This window comes from Hippoglossus stenolepis, chromosome 6 (genome assembly GCF_022539355.2).
Source record: "Hippoglossus stenolepis isolate QCI-W04-F060 chromosome 6, HSTE1.2, whole genome shotgun sequence".
Lineage (NCBI taxonomy): Eukaryota > Metazoa > Chordata > Actinopteri > Pleuronectiformes > Pleuronectidae > Hippoglossus > Hippoglossus stenolepis.
Genome location: NC_061488.1, coordinates 8,929,513 through 8,948,771, shown reverse-complemented (window position 1 = coordinate 8,948,771; position 19,259 = coordinate 8,929,513). Strand labels below are relative to the sequence as shown.

Below are 19,259 nucleotides of genomic sequence, written 5' to 3'. Positions count from 1 at the left end.
CTCAGTCACATAAACAGGAAGACACAGTATGAGAACCCAGTAGTGGAGGCGCGGCGTCGGAAAATCCTTGAGCAGCAGCAGCCGCAGCAGCCGCAGCCGCAGCCTCCAGAAGGTGAGCGGTATATTCGAGGTTCGTTTCCTGCCCTGGCACGGCACCATTTCTTTCTTTCTTCATGTCTGTGAGTGTCATGTCCTTCTAGTTCGTCCAGTGCTCTCCAGGGATTGGGCCCGGCTGTTGTTTTTCTCTTTGTTGACTTCAACACTGTTAGAGTCAAATTTGAATTCTAATGCAAACTATTTTTCGAACAAGATAGAGCTGGCCCAAGCCCTGGTGTCGTCTTTGGTGTTTAGATTTTTTTTACATGATTTAAAACCATAAATGCTATTTATCATTCTGTATGTGATCATTTAATTTGCTTTAACATGAAAATATACGAGATTTCTACTGAGATATCCAGATGTTTTGCACCTCTGAGGCTTGGATAGTTGCAGGGAATGAGTGAGAGATATAAGGAATATAAGGAGTGCGTAAGGTGAAAGGAACAGTTGCATGCTGGTCCTCTGGAGAACAGCTGAGTTATTGTAGATTTGCCAGGCGTTGTTGTGACCGTATTGATCAGCAGTTGGAGCTGCAGCATCGGCTGTGACACACAGCTGATGGAGGCAACTACAGTAAGTTACTTTAAAACATTTGACGTTTGACTGAAGTCTCATAGGATATCTCTAATCTCCACTGTGGATGAATTAATATATCTACTCAGATATCACTGAAGAAGACCTGGCTCTTGTACTTCCAGAACTCGTCTGGCAATAATCACTTATTAGTGATTTTTAGGCGTAAAAGAAATCTCGTAATGAATGTTAGTAGATAAATGGGTACAAAACAGGAACTGTTAATTTCTGAGTCAGTATACTTTCCATTAATGTCCCCTGAATCCCTAAACGTAAAGACATACAGTCTAGAGAAACCAGGCTCCAGATGTAGCCATGGCAACATTATCAAAAATATTTTGAAAAGATTCGGGTCACGTTGGTTGGGCTATTTTTTATGCTGCACATACCTGTAATCAGGGAAAACATCAGGCTTTTATCGGGCTCTGCTAATTTTCTCTCAGGCTCGGATAGAAAATTGCAGACAGAGCTGCACTCTAGTTTACATCGCCTGCATGGGAAGTGTAGTTCCAAAGCTTAAAAAATCCCAAATTCAAGCAGACAAACAATATAAAAAGTGCCAAAATCCATTTATATGAACCTTTTGCATGTTGTTTTATCAATAGTACAAACCCTGTGTGCAATTTCTGCAGTACACGCACAATAGTATAAGTACAATACTAGTACAATACTAGTACAATACAAGTACCGCACATTCAACAAAAACACGATGAGAAACTGATGTAAATGACTGAGCGAGTATTAACAATGTTTGCTCCAAGCTCTGTGTATGTACACGTGTTGCTGTTAAGTGTCTATGTGTGTGCATTTGTGTGGCATGTAATTGCAAGTTTGTGTTGAGTGTGTGTGGATTAATGTGTAAATGTGTGTGTGTGTGTGTGTGTGTGTGTGTGTGTACAGAGTGGATTGAGGAACACTCAGCAGCGGTTCCTTTGGCAAACTACGCTCCAAACCACCTGGAGACCTACAGGGACCCACAGGTCCCACCAACTCTACCTCCCGGCCCTTCAGGATCCAAACGTAAATGTTTACACTTATAAATAGATTATGTCTATATACACAAACACACCTCACCACATCTGCCTGATTTATCTATCATGTGCTTCCAACGGTGGCTCCACATATGTCAGATGAATAATGTTTATGTTTACTACATCTACTTTGGATAGAAATACTCATGGTATATTTTCTTGTATATTTACAGTTTTTTATGTTAACGTGTGAATAGGACACCGATGTTTTTAAGAATAACTATATGAGAAAGTAAGTGCATGCAGATGAAGTGTGTTGTTGGACACATGTCAAACTGTTCAAGCTGCCTTTGCCTCCATAAACACTTCTAATAACTAATCAATCAACGGTTTGACAGCCAGTGTAAGTGATGCTGTGACCAACATTTGAGGAATGAGTTTTCACATTATTCAGACACTTTGAATGTCTTGTATATAAGACAGAAACAAGCACAATATTAATTTCTGCAGGAGGGAAACCTTTCTTCACAAGAAACCCAGCTGAGCTGAAAGGAATCTTCATCAACACGAAGCTGAAGAAGAGTCGCCGCGGCTTCGGCTTCACTGTGGTCGGAGGTGACGAGCCAGACGAGTTTCTACAGATCAAAAGTTTGGTGCTGGACGGGCCTGCTGCTGTGGATGGCAAGATGGAGACAGGTGCGGTACATAACCACCGTCCACAGGGGGCACTGTTTTCATATCAACAACATACACTGTGGTGTTCTGAGGACACATTACATCCATTTTCTATGAAACTTCACCAGTGCACATCGGTGACGACAAATAACACCAACAGTGTAACATAACTTTTACCGAATAGACAAAGATAAAACTACTTTTAATAGAAATGAACTATAAATCACTGCAGTACTAACGGATCACTTTCCCTGGTGCAGGTGATGTGATTGTCAGTGTGAATGACACCATCGTGCTGGGCTACACCCACGCTCAGGTGGTGAAGATCTTCCAATCCATCCCTATCGGCTCCATGGTGGACCTGGCCTTATGCCGTGGCTACCCGCTGCCCTTTGACCCCGATGACCCCAACACCAGCCTGGTGACCTCAGTGGCAATCTTGGACAAGGAGCCTATCATCGTCAACGGACAGGAGGCGTTTGACTCGCCTTCCAACCTGGTTGGACCCGATAACTGCATGAGGGAGTTGCGGTCGCACAGCCCCTCGGCTGATGCGGCGTCTAACGGTTCACACGGTTACTCTAGCGATGTGGTCAACCTGGCATCGTCCATAGCCACCCAGCCAGAGCTGATCACCATCCATATGGAAAAGGGAGACAAAGGATTTGGCTTCACCATTGCCGACAGTCTGACGGGCGGAGGGCAGAGGGTCAAGCAGATAGTGGACTATCCGCGCTGCCGTGGCCTTAAGGAGGCGGACATTCTGATGGAGGTCAACAAGAGGAATGTCCAAAATATGAGCCACAACCAGGTGGTGGACCTGCTGAGCAAATGTCCCAGAGGGAGCGAGGTCACCATGCTGGTGCAAAGAGGTACGTGTCGCATCAGATATGTACAAGGGATTAAGTGCACAAAAGAATGTAGAGACAACAGCTCAGCTGTAACAGCTGGCACAGGTAGAGTGACAGAATGTGAGAGCAGCAGAGAAAAGTGAGGCAAAGGGTGGGAAGCAGGTTGAAACTACTCTGACTGGATGGGATGAAACGAGGAGAGGTACAGGAACGATGATCTGCGTTCGTTAGTCTGCCAGAGGGTGTGTGTGGGAGGGAGTGGGAGGCTGCGTAAAGAGGCCAGAAGGATGAATGAGAGAGGAAGGGAGGAGGAGCACATTAGGTCAGGGACTTGTATACGTTCTGAATGCAGATGCTGCTCAATTAGATCCCAGAGACGCTGTCAGTATGTATGTTTGCTATTGTCCTTTGTAGCCTATATGATAATTTAGGTATCGGGAAGGTTGTGGCTGTTCATTATCTCTGCAAGATGTGTTTTATTTTTCTTTGGAATAAATAAGTGAGAGGACATTAGAGCCTGTGAATATGAAAACAGAAAGAGTAGAGTGTTCTGGTTTTGTTCAGAATACTGAGTATTCATTTGGCTTATATTCTGATGTGCTATTGTAGCCACACATTATTAAACGCTGCTATTTATTGCCTGGATTCTCATCCCTCTCACTTCTACACGGTTCATGCTCCTACATCGTTGGCCTGGAGTGACCCAGAGATAAATGTTTTTCTCAGTTTTGAAATGTCAAAACAGACAAATTGTTTTTTTTCCTGAGTGCAGAGTGTCCGTGTTGACGCTGAATGACATTCTACGTTTCTCATTTGTGCTCGGTCCTTCTCGTTGTTAAACTGCTGGCCACGCTGGCTGACCCACAGCTCTGTTAGTGGCAGGTTGGAATATGCAACCCCACATCAATTATGCCCTCTAATGAGTTGACCTTGTGCACTGCTGCTGGAGTAACGCTGCTGTATTGTGTTAAATGTCAGCATCATTATGGTGCCTCTGTGTAAGAGTGTGTGTGTGTGTGATGAGATGAAGAGTGGTATATCTGCTACCAGAGCCTGGAGGTAGAGGAAGATTACAAAGAAAGCAAGAGCAGGGCAGAGAAGAAATAAAGGAGAGGATGAGAGGAGAGGAGACTACAGGAAGTCACGGGGGCAGACACAGCGACGGACTGCAGCGTTTACTTTGATACCAGTCATTAAGGAGTGGTCATGTGATGAGGGACAGAAACTACACACACACTCACACACAGGCAGCCAGCGGGTTAATATTCATTTCAACAAAGGTCCCATGACTGACTTGAGTCTGAACAAGCATTCGACACCAGCTATCGTTGGCGGCAGAGGTTTGACACCCACCTCAGACATGTAGGATAAGATCTTATATAAGTTCTCAGTTTCTATGTTTGTTAAGCACTTTGTAAACTTGTTTTTGAAAAGTGCTACATAAATCTGCTGTGCAATCGATATTGTCACTTTCTGTGACATTTGCTTCTCGGTCCAATCAGGGAAACTGAGGCTACTTAGAGATCTAACTTTGATTAATAGTTTGACAGATTGAGGAACAAATGACGTCTGTTCAGTCTGTTCTGTCTGTTCTGTCTGTTCTGTCTGTTCAGTGGAGCCTGTGGGACTCTTCTGCTTGATGAAGCTGATATTCTTCAAATAAGACACGAGAGGGGTCGGAGGTAGAATAACCTGCCAGTGACAAGATTCTTTTAAAATACGCAGCTTGACAACTTGACCCACCATCTTTAATCAGATATTTAAAGTCTACCCAGTCGAGCTTTAAGCTGAACGGAGAGACGCACTCTGATTCCACACTTTATGTGTCGCTGGTCTATGAATGAAGATTACAGCTGTACCCAAGTAAGAATTTTGTCAGTGGAATCAGATGAGTTTTTTTTTGTTTTGGATTGTACGTCAGACAAAACAAGTTAATTTAAAAAAAACTCAACTAGGCCTCTGGCAAACTGTGATGCGGCTTTTCTGACATTTGATTTCGAATGCACAGTGATTAGCACTGTTACCTCACAGAAAGAAGGTTGCCGGTTCGAATCCCACTCCAGCCGGGGTCTCTCTGTGTGGAGTTTGCATTAGATGGATGGATGGATGGATGAATCCTTAACATCATCATCATTGGCTACAGCTGTACTTGATAATAAAAGTTTTAGAATCTTTAGAATTTGTGCTTTGCTTTGCTGCTTTCTGTCTCAGAATGATGCAGTGACCTTTGCAGTGATCGCTAGCAGCTATTGGGCACAGTCATTCACAAACAACGATTATAGGAGCAAAGAGGAAAGGCAGATAAGGAGAGTGTGGAGGATGAGAAATAGGAGCACCGGGGATCATGTTTTGAGAAAGTGGCGGATTAGAGAAAAAGAGTGTGAGATTTGCTCAACAGCACAGGAAGTTCAGCGAGGGGAGCATGTGAGAGGATTGGTTTAGATGAGTATCGTAGGATGAGAGGAGGAGGAGGAACAAGGTGGACTTCTGCAGGATGAGAAGATGCTTTAATCTGCTCATCTGTGACTCATCAATCTGCGCCGACTGACTCAAAGTCAGCACAGTCACTTATTATGAGAGAGCACAAAGACCAAGGTTAAACAAACAGCATCACCATCATTTACTGCAGTCATTTTTTACTTTTAAGTTTTCTGTGTGACTGTGTGAAGTTAACTGAGTTGTGTCACAGAAGTTGAATTCATGCCAAATGATCTGTGTTAAGATTACAGATACAACGCTCTGCCACAAACTTATAACCAGTGAGCAGTTTTAATACTGTGTGTAATTCCTGTTGTTTTAGTGATGAAGTGATTCAGATTGCTGTGTTATCTTGACAAAGTGAGAAAAACATTTGCAAAACTACGCCCGTTCCATTATCTCTTAAGCCCCTTTTCCACTTGTCAAAAAGCTCACTAACACCCACTAACATCTGGCTTTTGTCTGCAATGGGAATGGATACGTTTCAGTCCCGGGTCAAATGACTCCGCAGGAGACGCAGGTTTTATCGGCTCCGGTCCTGATTGGCACCGATGGAAACATGATATTCGGTGCATTTGTAACATCAAACATGGCAAACCAGGAGGGAAAGACAGAAAGGCAAACTCCTCTGGGAAAGGAGTCAATCGCCTTTTTTAGCTGGTTCACGTGCGTTTAAGTAACCGCACGTTACACCTGCTAATTTTGATGTAAAAAAGGCATCGATTTTACTGAATAGCACAGGTCATTTTCAGAAGTCACAGAGGTCGCCTCACAACAAGAAGGTTCCTATTTCTCTCTGTGTGGAGTTTACATGTTCTCCCGGGTACTCTGGCTTCCTCCCACAGTGCAAAGACATTCCGATTGGGGTTTGTTTCTACACGTTGGCCCTGTGATGCACTGGGGACAGGGTCCAATGTCAGCTGTCCTCTGTTGCGGGACTCCCACAACCCAGATAAGCAGTATAGATAATGGATGGATGGAGTTTTTAGAGGTCTGTGGTGCATTTTGCAGTTACCTTAATGCTCTCTGCAATAGCCAAAGAATCTCAAAGCAACACACCCACATTTGTGGCTCTTTGATTGCCTAACAAATGAGCTCTCTAGTTTCAATTGTGTGGTCATTTAAAAGCTAAAAGTGGGGGGAATAGCAACGTGTAATTTGTGCAACAGAAATAAAGGAGATGTAGAGTAGGTCGTTGTGGTAATGAAAGGAGTAGATGCTAGAGAACTGTGAAGTGACAAAGAAAAGGGTTTCGGTTTGCAGAGCACCTGCACTCTAAGGTATTTGCATGTGTGAATATGCATGTGTTAAAAAATAGCGTATTACCTCATCTCTCTAGTCTAAGAAATGTTATTTTCCAATAAAAAATTAAAGATAACATCTGGTGTTCTCAAACACAGTATCCGCTCCTGTAAAGGAGGCCAGGCCAGCAATGACTCCTCCATCTTGTCTCCCCATCGTTGTTGCCATGACAATCGTGCACAGCGTTCCTGTCCCCTGAGAGAAAGAGGAGAGAAAATGAAAAGACAGAGGGGAGGGAAATAAAATATAGAGGAAATGAAGGTGGAGGAATGAAATGTGATGGCAACAGACACGCCATGGAAGAGCGAGAGAATATCACTGAGAGGAAGAGGAGATGAAGAGAGCGAGAGAGAGAGAGAACAGCCAGATAATAGGACGATCTTGTAAGTAGAGCAAGGGCAAATATTTACAGGTTTGGCTCGACAAAGTGGAGCATTACTCATGTTGCACACCCTCTGACAATATATAGAAAACCTGGAGGAAGGACCATTCAGTCCCCGTGTGTGGGCTCTTCACAGACCCACCAAGGCCACAGTTTTAACGGCGTACAGGAACACAGGGCCATTCACTGAGCTGCAACACTCAGATTGAAAAGCTACCGTTTTTTTCAGTGTTTCTGCTGCAGGATGAAAGGCTCTGTTCCGGCCCGGCATTGACATCAGTCTCAGGTGATCCGATCTCAAGCGGTCAGCTTCAAGTACAGGTGTGAACGCCAACGGCACATTTAAAGAGCCAACCGCTCCGAGCTCGTTGGAGGTGGTCTCTGCCGCACGTGGCCACGTTCTGTCCGCTGTGTGAATGCAAATGTGCCAGATTGCTGGACCGCCTACTCAGCTGACGTCCTCTGACCTGCCGTAGTTTAATAATGAAGACATTTTACAAATCTTAGTGTTTCCCCTGCAGGCGTAGATTTATTTCTGGCGGCCCGACACAAATAAATCAACAACCACTAAATCGATTTATATCTTTTTTTACAATTTCAAATGGGTAAAATCATATTTCATTGAGGAGCTGCTTGAAGCCCATTGATTCACTCGGCCCCTGCTTGTCCTGCTCTTGCTCTCTTTCTCTCTCTCTCTCTCATTCACACACACACACACACACACGCAAACACACACACACACACAGTGACGTAGCTATGTAGCCACGTGTTAAGTTGCTTATAGAGCAGGAAAGTGACACATGTTGAGATGATTGTAATTCCAGGTGTGAACTGACGTAGTTGTTCAGTCCAACAAATTTTCCACTTGTGATCGGATCACCCCAACCATCGAGCAGAAACAGTGATGGGCATGTGCTCATATTTTTCATTACGTCCACCAAGGAGGATCTGTCCATTTGTTTTTTAGTGGGTTTGCTTGTTTGTGTCTAAGCAAAATTACACAAAAACTAACAGATGGATTTCCATAAGATCAAGAACCCATAAATATTGGTGCACATCTGGATCCAGGGGCAGATGCAGGAATTGTGTTCTGTATTTTTTTTTTAGCATTGCGAGCCTTTCTTGACATTTTCACCTTTTTACCAGGTTAAAAATTCATAGATCTTCTCACATTTAGCAAACTGATATCTCTGTGCTTTCAATTTGATGCAGCTCGATAAGTGGCAGCGTTTTCTTCACTTCCTATTTGTTTACTTCCTCTCTCATTTTAATGATAATGGCTTCAGCTGTAGTTGTTTTGGTGGAAGTTTGCCTCAATAATAACAAAATCAGGCCTTTTAAACCAGTATTGCATTCTCAGTGTTCAGTTCAGTCTTAAAATGGAGTAGTTCTGTTGTATAATGCTGTATAATGTAAATGCCGTGTGTGTAGAACTCCCCTCCTGTGTATAAATGAAAGCTCGCCTCCTTGCACACCTGCCTCTGTTGATATTACACATGTATAGCATGCATATGTACTGTATATCATTTATAGATGCTCCTGCAGAGTTGCGTGTGTGCAGGAACGTGCGATTCCCATATTTCTTCCGCCGAGCTTCTGCCACTCATGAATGTTACATCCTGCCAGATTCGATTAACGCTGAGTTGTACCTATACATCAAGCTAAGCAGATTTAAAGACTGCATCATGAATTTAGATTTGTGTCCCCACCATGCAGCATGTAAATCAGCTATACTAGCTGACACAATCTCGAGTGGATTAATGCAGAGTCGGGGTCAAACTACACCAATTTCCTGAAACGTAATTCCCCTTCAGTTCTGCGCTCCCCAATTTATTAACCATATGGCCATAGTTTAATTCAATTTCTGTCCGTTTAATGGGAATTACGTTGACCTCGTTGCCAGTTTGAAGATATTTCAGAGGTTGTTTCAAAGTGAGAGGTCGCTATTGGCGTTCCTCACTGTGTAATTTAGGGCTCCAGGGCCACATGACCTGCTGTTGTAATGGGAAACAGCTATTATTGACATCTCACCTTATGATGTGTGTCCTTCCTGGGTTCACACACACACACACACACACAAATAAAAACATTCATCAGCACGTGTGCAGCTGAGACATTCCACACGCTCCAGTAGCTGACACCCCGTAATCTGAGGGAGAGAGAGCGAGCGACGGGGGCAGAGAGGATAAATTATGAATTGTATAGAGAGAGGGGCTGTGCTGCAACAGAGAATTTTAACATTTAATGATTTTTTTGCCAATGCAGCAGAAAGAGCCCTAAGATGGATGCGTGCATGTTGTTGTATGTGTTAATGTCGCTGGAACCTTCCATTAATACTCCCAGTAGGGTTTTCCCTGTGCATGCTGGGTAGGAAATAATGTTTCCTTCAGTCCCCAAAGCAGAAAAGAAGAAGAATGAGGCTGCAATGGATCAGAGGTTGGGAATTAATGTAACTGTAGTTTACCGCCGCTGCCACTGCCGCTGCTGCTCCTCACTCCACATATTTAACAAAGTCGACTGCTGCCACTCTATACAGAACTACTTGATTGCCTTGGCAACAGCGAGACTTTGTCCCAATCCTGCCTTCGTGCATTCATTTGTATATTTTTTGTCTCAACATATGCTGCGTGTCGTAAGCAGCAGGAAAAGGAGCTCCAGGAAGGGAAAGGGAATTTTCTTGGAAAGCGGTGCATCCTCTCGGTGTGTGCGGTAAATAACCAGCTCGAGTTTGAGTAGGTCGGTGTAGAAATCTTTGAGGACAGCGAAACCAACACAATGAGTGGATTTGTGACCGATGTGGAGAAACAGGCGGTTGAGTTGGGAAACGTGGATTATTCCCCACACTGGTGTGAATCCTCTCCCCTGACGACTGCCTCCAAGTATTAATATTTCATTAGCACAAATGAGATTGATCTTCCTGGTGACTCTCTTCAGTGTGTTAACTGGTATAAAAAGAGAGAGGGAGATGGAGACAGATAGAAGGAGAACAAGTGATGGTGTGTGGAAGAAGAAGAGGAGGGGGAGGGAACGAGGGAAAAAGAGAGAGAAGATCTCGGTGTAAGCCTTGAGCAAAGCAGAGGAGTGGAGAGGAGAGGAAACAGCTCTGTAGTTACTCAGAGTGTGTGTGCATAGTCAGGCACAAGCTCAGGCGTTCTTTTGATATGAAGCTCAAGCAGCCGAGCTCCCTGTCAGTTAGTAGTAGTTGAGATTCAGCCTTGTTGGAAACATCTGGCGAGCGGACTGAGGGGAGGAGTGGGGGGACCTGTGGCTTGGACCAGCAGTCGGGGGGCTGCTGCAGCATCATTCAGCCCGTCTAATGCAGATAGATCAGTCGCCGCTCCTCTAATAGCGCGGGTGAGAGTGGCGAGTGGAGCCGGATAGAGCACAGGGGGAGGAGATCACTTAGATTAGCGAGCAGCCGAGTGCAGCGTGTTGCTCAGAGAGAGAAGGCAACAGAGAGGAGGAAGAGGAGGAGGAGGAGGAGGAGGAGGAGAGAGAGAGACAGCAGGGCCAGTTGCTTTCTGCTCTGTAGCAGGAAACTGAGGGTCCATCCTCTTCGTCCTGGAGAGTTTTTGATCAGAGGGGACCAGGCAGGAGCACCGCAGGTCATTAATGCTCTCTCTGTCTCTCTGCCGATGTTTTGCAGGAGTGGTGCCAGCCAAGAGGAGTCCAAAGCTGGTGGTGAGTACTATGAGCCTCATCTCTTTAATGTGTGTCTTTCAGTGTGTGTGTGTGTGTGTGTTCATGCATGTTAAACGAGCGCTATTTAAAGAACAAAAGAGAGAGATATGATATCTAACTCTTGCTCTACTGCTCTGCAGCCATGAGCTTCAGAAACCGTTTCCACTTTGTTCCACTCTGTGTTTGAAATCTCTTTGTGTCGTATCCATTCTCTCTCTTTCTCTCTCCCTCCCTCCGCTCCTGCCATGCTGCCATCCTGTGACTGATTAAGCATAGCCGAGGCAGAGCAGTGTAACAGTGGCCAGCTGTTGGAGAAAGGGATGAGGATGAGAGAGGGGAGGTCCAGTGTGGAGCCGCTTGTCTTACAGCTGTGAATCACTACGGTAGCCCACAGATACAGAGAACACACAGAGGCTAAGAGACAGGGAGAAGGGGCGCGATGATGACAGAGGGGGCTGCAAGCGAAGAAGAAGGAGAACGCTGGAGGAGATATCGCAACAGATTGCAATGTGACTCGTAGTTGTGACGGATAAGAGGGGACGGGGAGAGAGGGGAGGAACAAACAGCTCTGTGAGCCATGCAGGGGTCTCTCTCAGGGGGCAAGGCACGCAGTCAGGAGTTTAAAGAGCAACTGCCTCCACATTTTTACAGCTCATCTCAACCTGATAAAAAATCAATGCAGTTTCAGAGGGGAATCAGGTGCAGCTTTAAATGACTGTCACCCCGTTTCACCCCCGGAGAGCCGGCGAGTTATAGTGAGAAAGCAGAAGGACGTTCCCTTCTGGACAGAGTCGCCCAAGGTCAGTGATGGGTTCAATTCCCAACACTTGAGTGGGAAGAAAAAAACTCCTGTGTCTCTCAATCAGCATTAAAGTCCCTCCCCTCAGATGGCTGGATATTAGGATTAGGATTAGTTTGAAACGATTTCAGTCAGAGCTGTGGGTGTCACCTATTCAGGTCACATGGCACGGGGGGATGGAGGAGGGGTGGGCGCTGTAAGGGGGTCGGGAGGGAACCAATAGAGGCCTTGCCTGACTGTCACTTTGGATTAGTTTTCCACTGAGGAAAAGCCACTTTTCCCCCCTCTGTGTTATGTCAGTGAAATGTCACGCTGCATGCGACTTCGTGTCAACCCAGAACAACCATTTTGCCTCCAGTTCAGAATCTGAATAGATGCTCACAGTAAACTCCCACATACAAGAGAGACTGTGCTGTCTCAACCCATTAAGTGCGGCTCCAGTGATCAGATGTTATCTTCATTAAGAAGTGTTGCTGGAATATTTGACCCTTCATCTCGTTCACTGAGAAAGTGCAAGATGGTGCCAGGACTTCTCCGCCGTTTCATGCACTAGTTTATTATTCATATAAGACAGACAGAGATGGATTCAGTGGCTGTTTGCACTTTCTCACTGTCAGTAATTACATTTTGTCAGTAAGGCTCATTTTTCATGAAAGGATTTATAAAGTGCATCTGCAAATAACAACGTGATAATCAAAATCAATAAGATTACAAAGGTTACAGAAAATCGTCAAGTTCCCAGCAGCACAATAACCAGCCATTAAAAAAAAGAAAAACTCCTGGTATTAAAAGAACACAAGTGGCTTCAATATTGGGGGTGTGTTGGTAAAGTCCCCAGTCACACAATGAAATATGATTCAGGAAGTTGACCAACAAAACCAAGAAGTTTGAAAATCGTTACATCAGCAATTATTTTATCTTTTGTTGCAACAGCCACAAAGTAAAAAGCTAGAAGCAAAACTGTATCCACAGTTATATTAACAGTCTATCAACGCATCAGAGTGTTTGACGTAATTTTCTTTGTGGTCCAGTTTGACTTGTTGCATTCCCCGTTGAGCTCAGTAAATTAAGCAATAAATAAAAATCAGGGAGGAGACCAGTGATCAGATCATCACAAAACCAAAGCATTCGAGAAGCAGTGTGTGGATGTTTGTTTGATTCTTAACCGTAGATTGCAAAAATACAAAGGGAAAGCAAATGATAGCAAATCTGTGGATTCACCTGTTAGCTTCAGGATTTATGTTCAAATTAGTCCAAAGCTATTTGGATTTTTGAACATGTGTTCATTACAAAGTAATTTCACATTGTGCCCCTGCACTTGTTTGATTGTCCACTGCAGCAAGTTGAGCCAGATTTTTTTTTTTAATTGTTGAACCCTCTGAGCCTCTGTGTGTTGTTGCTGGTCCAGTGTCCAAATCTCTTTCCTCTTAAAAAATCGGTCCTCTCCTGTTTAAAATGATCATCAACATCATCCGTGGTTGGGGTCTTTCACAACCTCAGAGGCACGGCCGATATCTGGGGACTTCCTGTGTAGAGGGCGGATGTCTCCTGTTCACTCTACCCTGTTTACAGTTCGAGTCAAACGTTTCTCCACACAAAACACAAGCAGCGCTACCTTTTCACATAGCAAAAACTGTTTTGGCCTATATTCGGGCCACAAGTAAGCCATAGCAATTCAGCATGTCAACCAAAGGTGGCCCCATGTCAACCAAAGGACGCCCAAATTTGTAATGTGCTAGGCCCACATTTGTTTTGGAATATTTTGGCTACTAAAGGCTCATATTCATTTAGTCCGGGCCACAAGAAGGAGAGAAGTGCCGCATCATTGCCTGAAGTGGCCCTCATCCATATGCCATCAGGTTTTTATAGGTGTTTAACGACATTTTGGCTTATCTCCATTAACAGCTATCTGAACATGAATGCAGGCAACTTTAAAAGCAGATAGCCGAGACTTATTGGTCCATGTGTTCCACTTCTTCTGCTCTCCACACACACACTGTTTACCTGTGAGCAACCAAAGTGTGATCGGTCAAACTAGAAATAGAAAACAGAAGGCTTCTTGCCCCAAAGTCCTGTCTCTCCTACAGACTCTGCCTATTCACAATATGTTCACAGAGATCAAGCGTTTCATAGCTTGAGACAGAATCATTGAAATGAATGAGTGGGCTCTTTCATTCTGAGCTAAAGTCATGAACACTGAATATTTTCAGTGCCAAACTCTTTTTGTTTTTTTAAATTCACAATTAAAACAGCTAATCATTTTTTTACTAATAGTAATACTAAGATTCTTCTCTGTTGTTTGGATTTTACATTTTGATTTCAGACCAGATTTTACACCTTTCAGCCTCAACTATGAGACCAACCTTGATTCTGTTTCCAAAGATTCATGAGTTTCATGAAGGCTGTATCTTTATTCGTTAAAATTCCCTCACATTTCAAACTGTCTTTGTCTGGCAACCATGGAAACCAAATCATTTCTCTTCACACTCCAGCAGATGTTTAAGAGAAAGATAGTGAGAGATTTTCGACTGCAATGTCTAAAAAAGATGACCTTGGTCACTTTCTCTTTCTTTTTGTCCTCCATCAACACTTTTCTCACTCGCCTCTTTCTCCCCTATCTCGTTCCTTATCACCACCTCGCTTATCACTCACGCTCTCGCTGCCCTCTGCCTCCATCCTCTGCTCATGTCCGCCCCCATCGCTCACACACCTCACTCTCTGCTTTCTGTCCACCCAGCACCAGTTAGAGAGGAAAGACAGCCAGAGCAGCTCCCAGCACAGTGTGTGCAGCCATCGCAGCACCCACACCGATTCCCCCAGCCACCCACCCTCTGCCATGCCGAGCGAGGCCGTGGGTCCCACTCCTGCTGCCCCCACCCAGCCTCTGCCAGGCCTGCCCCCTCTGGACCCCACAGATGGCACCCTCACCCTGCAAAAGAAGCCAGACCCCTTTAAGATCTGGGCGCAGTCCAGGAGCATGTACGAGAGCCGACGTGAGTATAACTCAGTCTAGTCTTATTTTATGTTTTTGCTGAGATGAGTTGAAAAAAGTTTACCTTTCTTTATGTGTGAATGTGACCTGAGATCTTCTGTCAGGAGACAAGGAGCTAAAGATAAAAAAAGTAAAAAGAAGCTCTCAGCTGTGGAATGACACTCAAATACCTGAGGCTGTATCACAATTTATTGTGTATGAATTTTAAATTCTGTTCCACAGCATCCCCTTTTTTTCTTTTTGTACTGTATTAAAGGTCCATTGCATGATTTTGGGATTAGACGTAGAGGTCAAGGAAAGGTTATTTTCACAGACAACAGTTTTTTAACTACTGTATTATATCCACTGACTAAATCTTCAGACTCTTTTGATGAAATGAAGACATCTAAACATCTCTGATGGCTTTGCTTGGAGAATATCAGCAAATTGAATTCTTAATTCGTCCAGAGTTCGGTGTTCACTATTCAGTGTGATCACCACAGGCTACATCTCTCTGTGTGTGTTTGTGTTTGTTAAACAATTGTGTGCTTACTGAGTCACAACTGATCCAGTGACAAAAGATGCCTCCAAGAGGAAAGTCTCCTTGAAAACATGCAAGATGTTTCTGATGAGTGGTGTGTGTGTGTGTCAGCATACGAGTGTCGCCATTATGTGCTTTTGACGTCATTTGGGGACAGAGTCTGCGCAGTGATGATCGTGGTGTATCGAGGTCCTGATACCGTGGCTTAACCGATCGTGAGTCAGTCTCAGCTGTCAATCATGACGCTTCACCCAAGTTTTTATAGCATCAAATAATTAATAAAAACCAAACACCCCGGAAAAACATCAGTATGATAAGAACTACTTAAAAAACCAAGACCACAGTCTAGTGGCGCCACAGTGACGCAATCGCTCTTCAAATGCAGTTGAAGGATGTGTCCCCTGAATCAAGACACAGCTTCTGGTCCAAACCACTTTGCTGGGAAGTTTAAAACTGACCACATTTACATCAGCAGCAGCAGCCAAACAGATTGTCTCACACTGGAAAAACAGATTAAAAAACACCAGAAAGCCTGCATAAAACTCCTCAATATTATTTATCTGTTGTGGCCTATTCTTGCATTACTCTGCATTGTAAACCACTGTTTGGATGTCAAACCACTTCTGTTTCTAATGGAAGAATCTCTGAGAAAGAGGATGGATCCTCCGAAATAACAGGTTCACTCCCGTCTTCAGACTGAAATACATTTCCCCTCTCCTGTACTCGTACTGCCGGTGATATTAAAGATGAGGTCTGCATATGCTGTGAAATACATCTCTGTGTTGTGAAATATTGCATTGTTATTATAAAGGGGCGATGTCGACGGTAGGACTGCTGCGTTAGCTCGTCGCACACTTGTGATTGTTGCCAGCTCGACATGCGAGTCGTGCTGGTGCTGGTTAATAATCATGGCTGCCTGTGGAATCTAGGGCTGCTTATGATTAAATATTAACAGGGCCCGGAGAGGGCTGCTTTAAGCTGCGGCTGATTGGTATATCTGGTTGATAACCCCTGAAGGAGCTGCAGCCCTTTTTTTTGAGTCATCGGGGGAGGAGGGCGAGACACAATGAAACAGAATAGGGAGAGAGACAAAGAAATGAAGCCCAGATTCTGTGTCTGTATTTTATGTCTATTCAGGCAGGCTCCCACATACAAGGACGCACTCTTGAATTCGAGAGTAGGTGCATCCATGCATCAGTGCAGCAGGAGCCGTGTGTCAGTGGCAGGACAGTGTAACTGAGAGGTGAGCTTTGGGGAATCCTGCTTCCTTCAGCGCGTCATGTCACCTGTTGCTTGATGCGCCCAACGTCCTACTGTTAGTTTACTTTGATCACAACTCCATCGACACGGGTCAGCGGAGGGTTAATTACAAGTCTAGCCGCTGCAGCTTAAATCACACTGAGTGAGTTATCGAGGGAACCGCAGAGCTGAAGCTAATGGGTTCGACTGCTGGCCTTGTGTGGCAGCCGTGTAGACAGCAGGCAGTGCAGGGAAAAAAATGGCCTGTGCCTCCGGTGCGTACTGCCCCCCCTGGGCTGAACAGACCGTCACCAAATTGCCTGTGTCCTCCTCCACGGCCTGCTTTGTCCATGGTGAGATGTAAGCGCGTGGGTAGTTTTGTGTTTGTGTGTATCATGAAAAACGGTGAAAGATTCTAAAAATTCATTCTTGTATATAAAATTTGGTAAATTAGGGGCAATAGTGGAGACTGACATTGATTAACTCTTCAGACTGCAGGTCTCCGAGTATGACATGTTCACAGCATGAGACTCCACAGCCTCCTTTGTCGTCTACACAAGAGAACAAGCAGCTCAACGAGGCAGGACTGAGGAGGAGGAAGGAGCAGCTGCTGGCGTTGCCTCCTCTTATACTGACACTAATAGAAAAGCACCGTACTGATCAGCAATAACAGAACTAGACAGGGTTTTATTAGAATTAGACAAAACTGGAGTTAACTCGTTGATTAGAGAACAAGCAATCAGTGATTAGCGTGCTAATCGGTCAATCAGGTCTTTGGGCGGTTTGGTGTCGTCCTCTCACTGTTCCTCTTGTGTATTTCAGTGCCCGATTGCCAGGAGCAGGACATTTTCCTTTGGCGGAAGGATACAGGCTTCGGCTTTCGCATCCTGGGAGGAAATGAGCCCGGGGAGCCTGTAAGTATCCCTCCACATTCATACTATTGCTGTTCCCTGAACGCTCCGTCCTTTTCCTCAGCGCTCACAGTGTGTTGTTGGTCCTTGTCCGTCTTTCCTTCTCCTCGTGCTTCTCTGTGTGGATTAGCCTGTAAACCATCACTCTCCCTCTAACTGGAGTTGTAGTCCCTGGAGGATCCTATAGACAGCTTGTTAAGAAAGTCAAAGGCCGTGCACACCAATCCTTCTGGTTGCACGCCATATTTGTCTTAAAAGAAGGGAGCAAGAGGGGGGGAGGAAGGCAGAAATTGAGGAATAGAGGGAAACAAAATGGAAGCAGGCTGCAGGTCCACCCCACAGGAGTTGGTACTTGTTGTTTGTGCCAAAGAGTAGTTGTGCGCTTGTTTCTGTCAGAGCCGTGTGTGCACTCCCACACGATGCCTAAAGCACACCAGCTTCTGCATGGCCGCAATAGGCTGCACTTGCCTTCTATATTTCTCCAAAAGTCAGCCACAAATACCTTTTAATGTATGCAGTGATTCATTGTACTCTTTTAGCTTTTAGCCACAGTATCATAATCATGACGCTAGATCATTTGACAAAAGCATTGTTTAACCAAAATCTCCGATAACATGCATTATGTGGGCTTGGCTTTTCCAGATCTACATAGGGCACATAGTGAAGTACGGGGCTGCAGATGAAGACGGGCGGCTGCGGTCGGGTGATGAGCTCATCTGTGTGGACGGCACGGCGGTGGTGGGCAAGTCTCACCAGCTGGTGGTGCAGCTGATGCAGCAGGCTGCCAAACAGGGCCATGTCAACCTCACAGTCAGACGCAAGTCCCCTGGATACGGAGGTGATGAGAGTTTTACATAAAACTTTTCTGTGTGTAGGCAGGCCAAGAAATACACTGTAACACTCGTCTAACCACTCTCCTCCTCCTCCTCCTCCTCCTCCTCTCCAGTGTCAAAAGGAGAGGGTGACGTTCCTCCATCACCAGCCTCCTCCCACCACAGCAGCACCCAGGCACCTAGTCTGACGGAGGGCAAGCGGACCCCCCAGGGGAGCCAGAACTCGCTCAACACCGTCAGCTCAGGCAGCGGCTCTACCAGCGGCATAGGCAGTGGCGGCGGAGGCGGCAGCGGGAGTGCAGTGGTGCCCGCCTCCCTACAGCCGTATGACGTGGAGATCCAGCGTGGAGAGAACGAGGGCTTCGGTTTCGTCATTGTGTCGTCTGTTTCCAGGCCTGACGCCGGCACAACGTTTGGTAAGTGAGGCAGACGGAGCTGCAGCTACTAGAGATTGACAGGGATTTCTATCCAGTGTGACATGGGGATTTATTTTGTTTACTATGGGCTTACTTTGTTTGGCTTCAAAGAATAACATGGTTCAAGTTAGACTTTAATCTGACTCAACAGCTTGATTGTCTGGTGGTCTCTAATCTGGGTTGGTGAAAACACTTTTTTCTGATGAGCATTATTTTTCTCTGCAGTTCATTTATTCTCTTATTGTGAGGAGCAGGAACAAATAACTTCAGAGTGGCAATATTTTGATCTGAAAGTAATATTCCTCAACGTATGGCACTGACGATAACACTTATACCAACATTTGTTAGGCCTTATGACAGTGAGATCATGAAGAATTAAGAGGGAAGGGATTAACTGACTAAAAGGGAATAACATATTTACTCACATTGAGAAAATGAGCTATATAACGTGTCATGACATCCTGTAATCAGATAGAAAACATCACTGATTATATTAAAAGGCTGAAAACACCCAATGACACCAAGGTACACAACCGA

At 45.0% G+C, this 19,259-nt stretch overlaps 1 protein-coding gene across 14 annotated transcripts in view; it reads left to right on the top strand.

Annotated features, from left to right (window-relative positions):
- The window catches only part of LOC118110527 (membrane-associated guanylate kinase, WW and PDZ domain-containing protein 1), a 92,982-nt gene that overhangs the window by 61,891 nt on the left and 11,832 nt on the right, over positions 1 to 19,259 (top strand). For 12 of the 14 annotated variants that reach the window (XM_035158336.1, XM_035158333.1, XM_035158330.1 and 9 more), the window contains 9 exons: positions 6 to 130; positions 1,573 to 1,692; positions 2,154 to 2,339; positions 2,579 to 3,190; positions 10,978 to 11,012; positions 14,549 to 14,804; positions 17,385 to 17,476; positions 18,116 to 18,311; positions 18,420 to 18,722. In XM_035158336.1, coding sequence (XP_035014227.1) covers positions 6 to 130; positions 1,573 to 1,692; positions 2,154 to 2,339; positions 2,579 to 3,190; positions 10,978 to 11,012; positions 14,549 to 14,804; positions 17,385 to 17,476; positions 18,116 to 18,311; positions 18,420 to 18,722 — 1,925 coding nt within the window. The remainder of the gene's footprint in view (positions 1 to 5; positions 131 to 1,572; positions 1,693 to 2,153; positions 2,340 to 2,578; positions 3,191 to 10,977; positions 11,013 to 14,548; positions 14,805 to 17,384; positions 17,477 to 18,115; positions 18,312 to 18,419; positions 18,723 to 19,259) is intronic. The other 2 variants (XM_035158343.1, XM_035158331.1) reach the window with 1 other exon arrangement.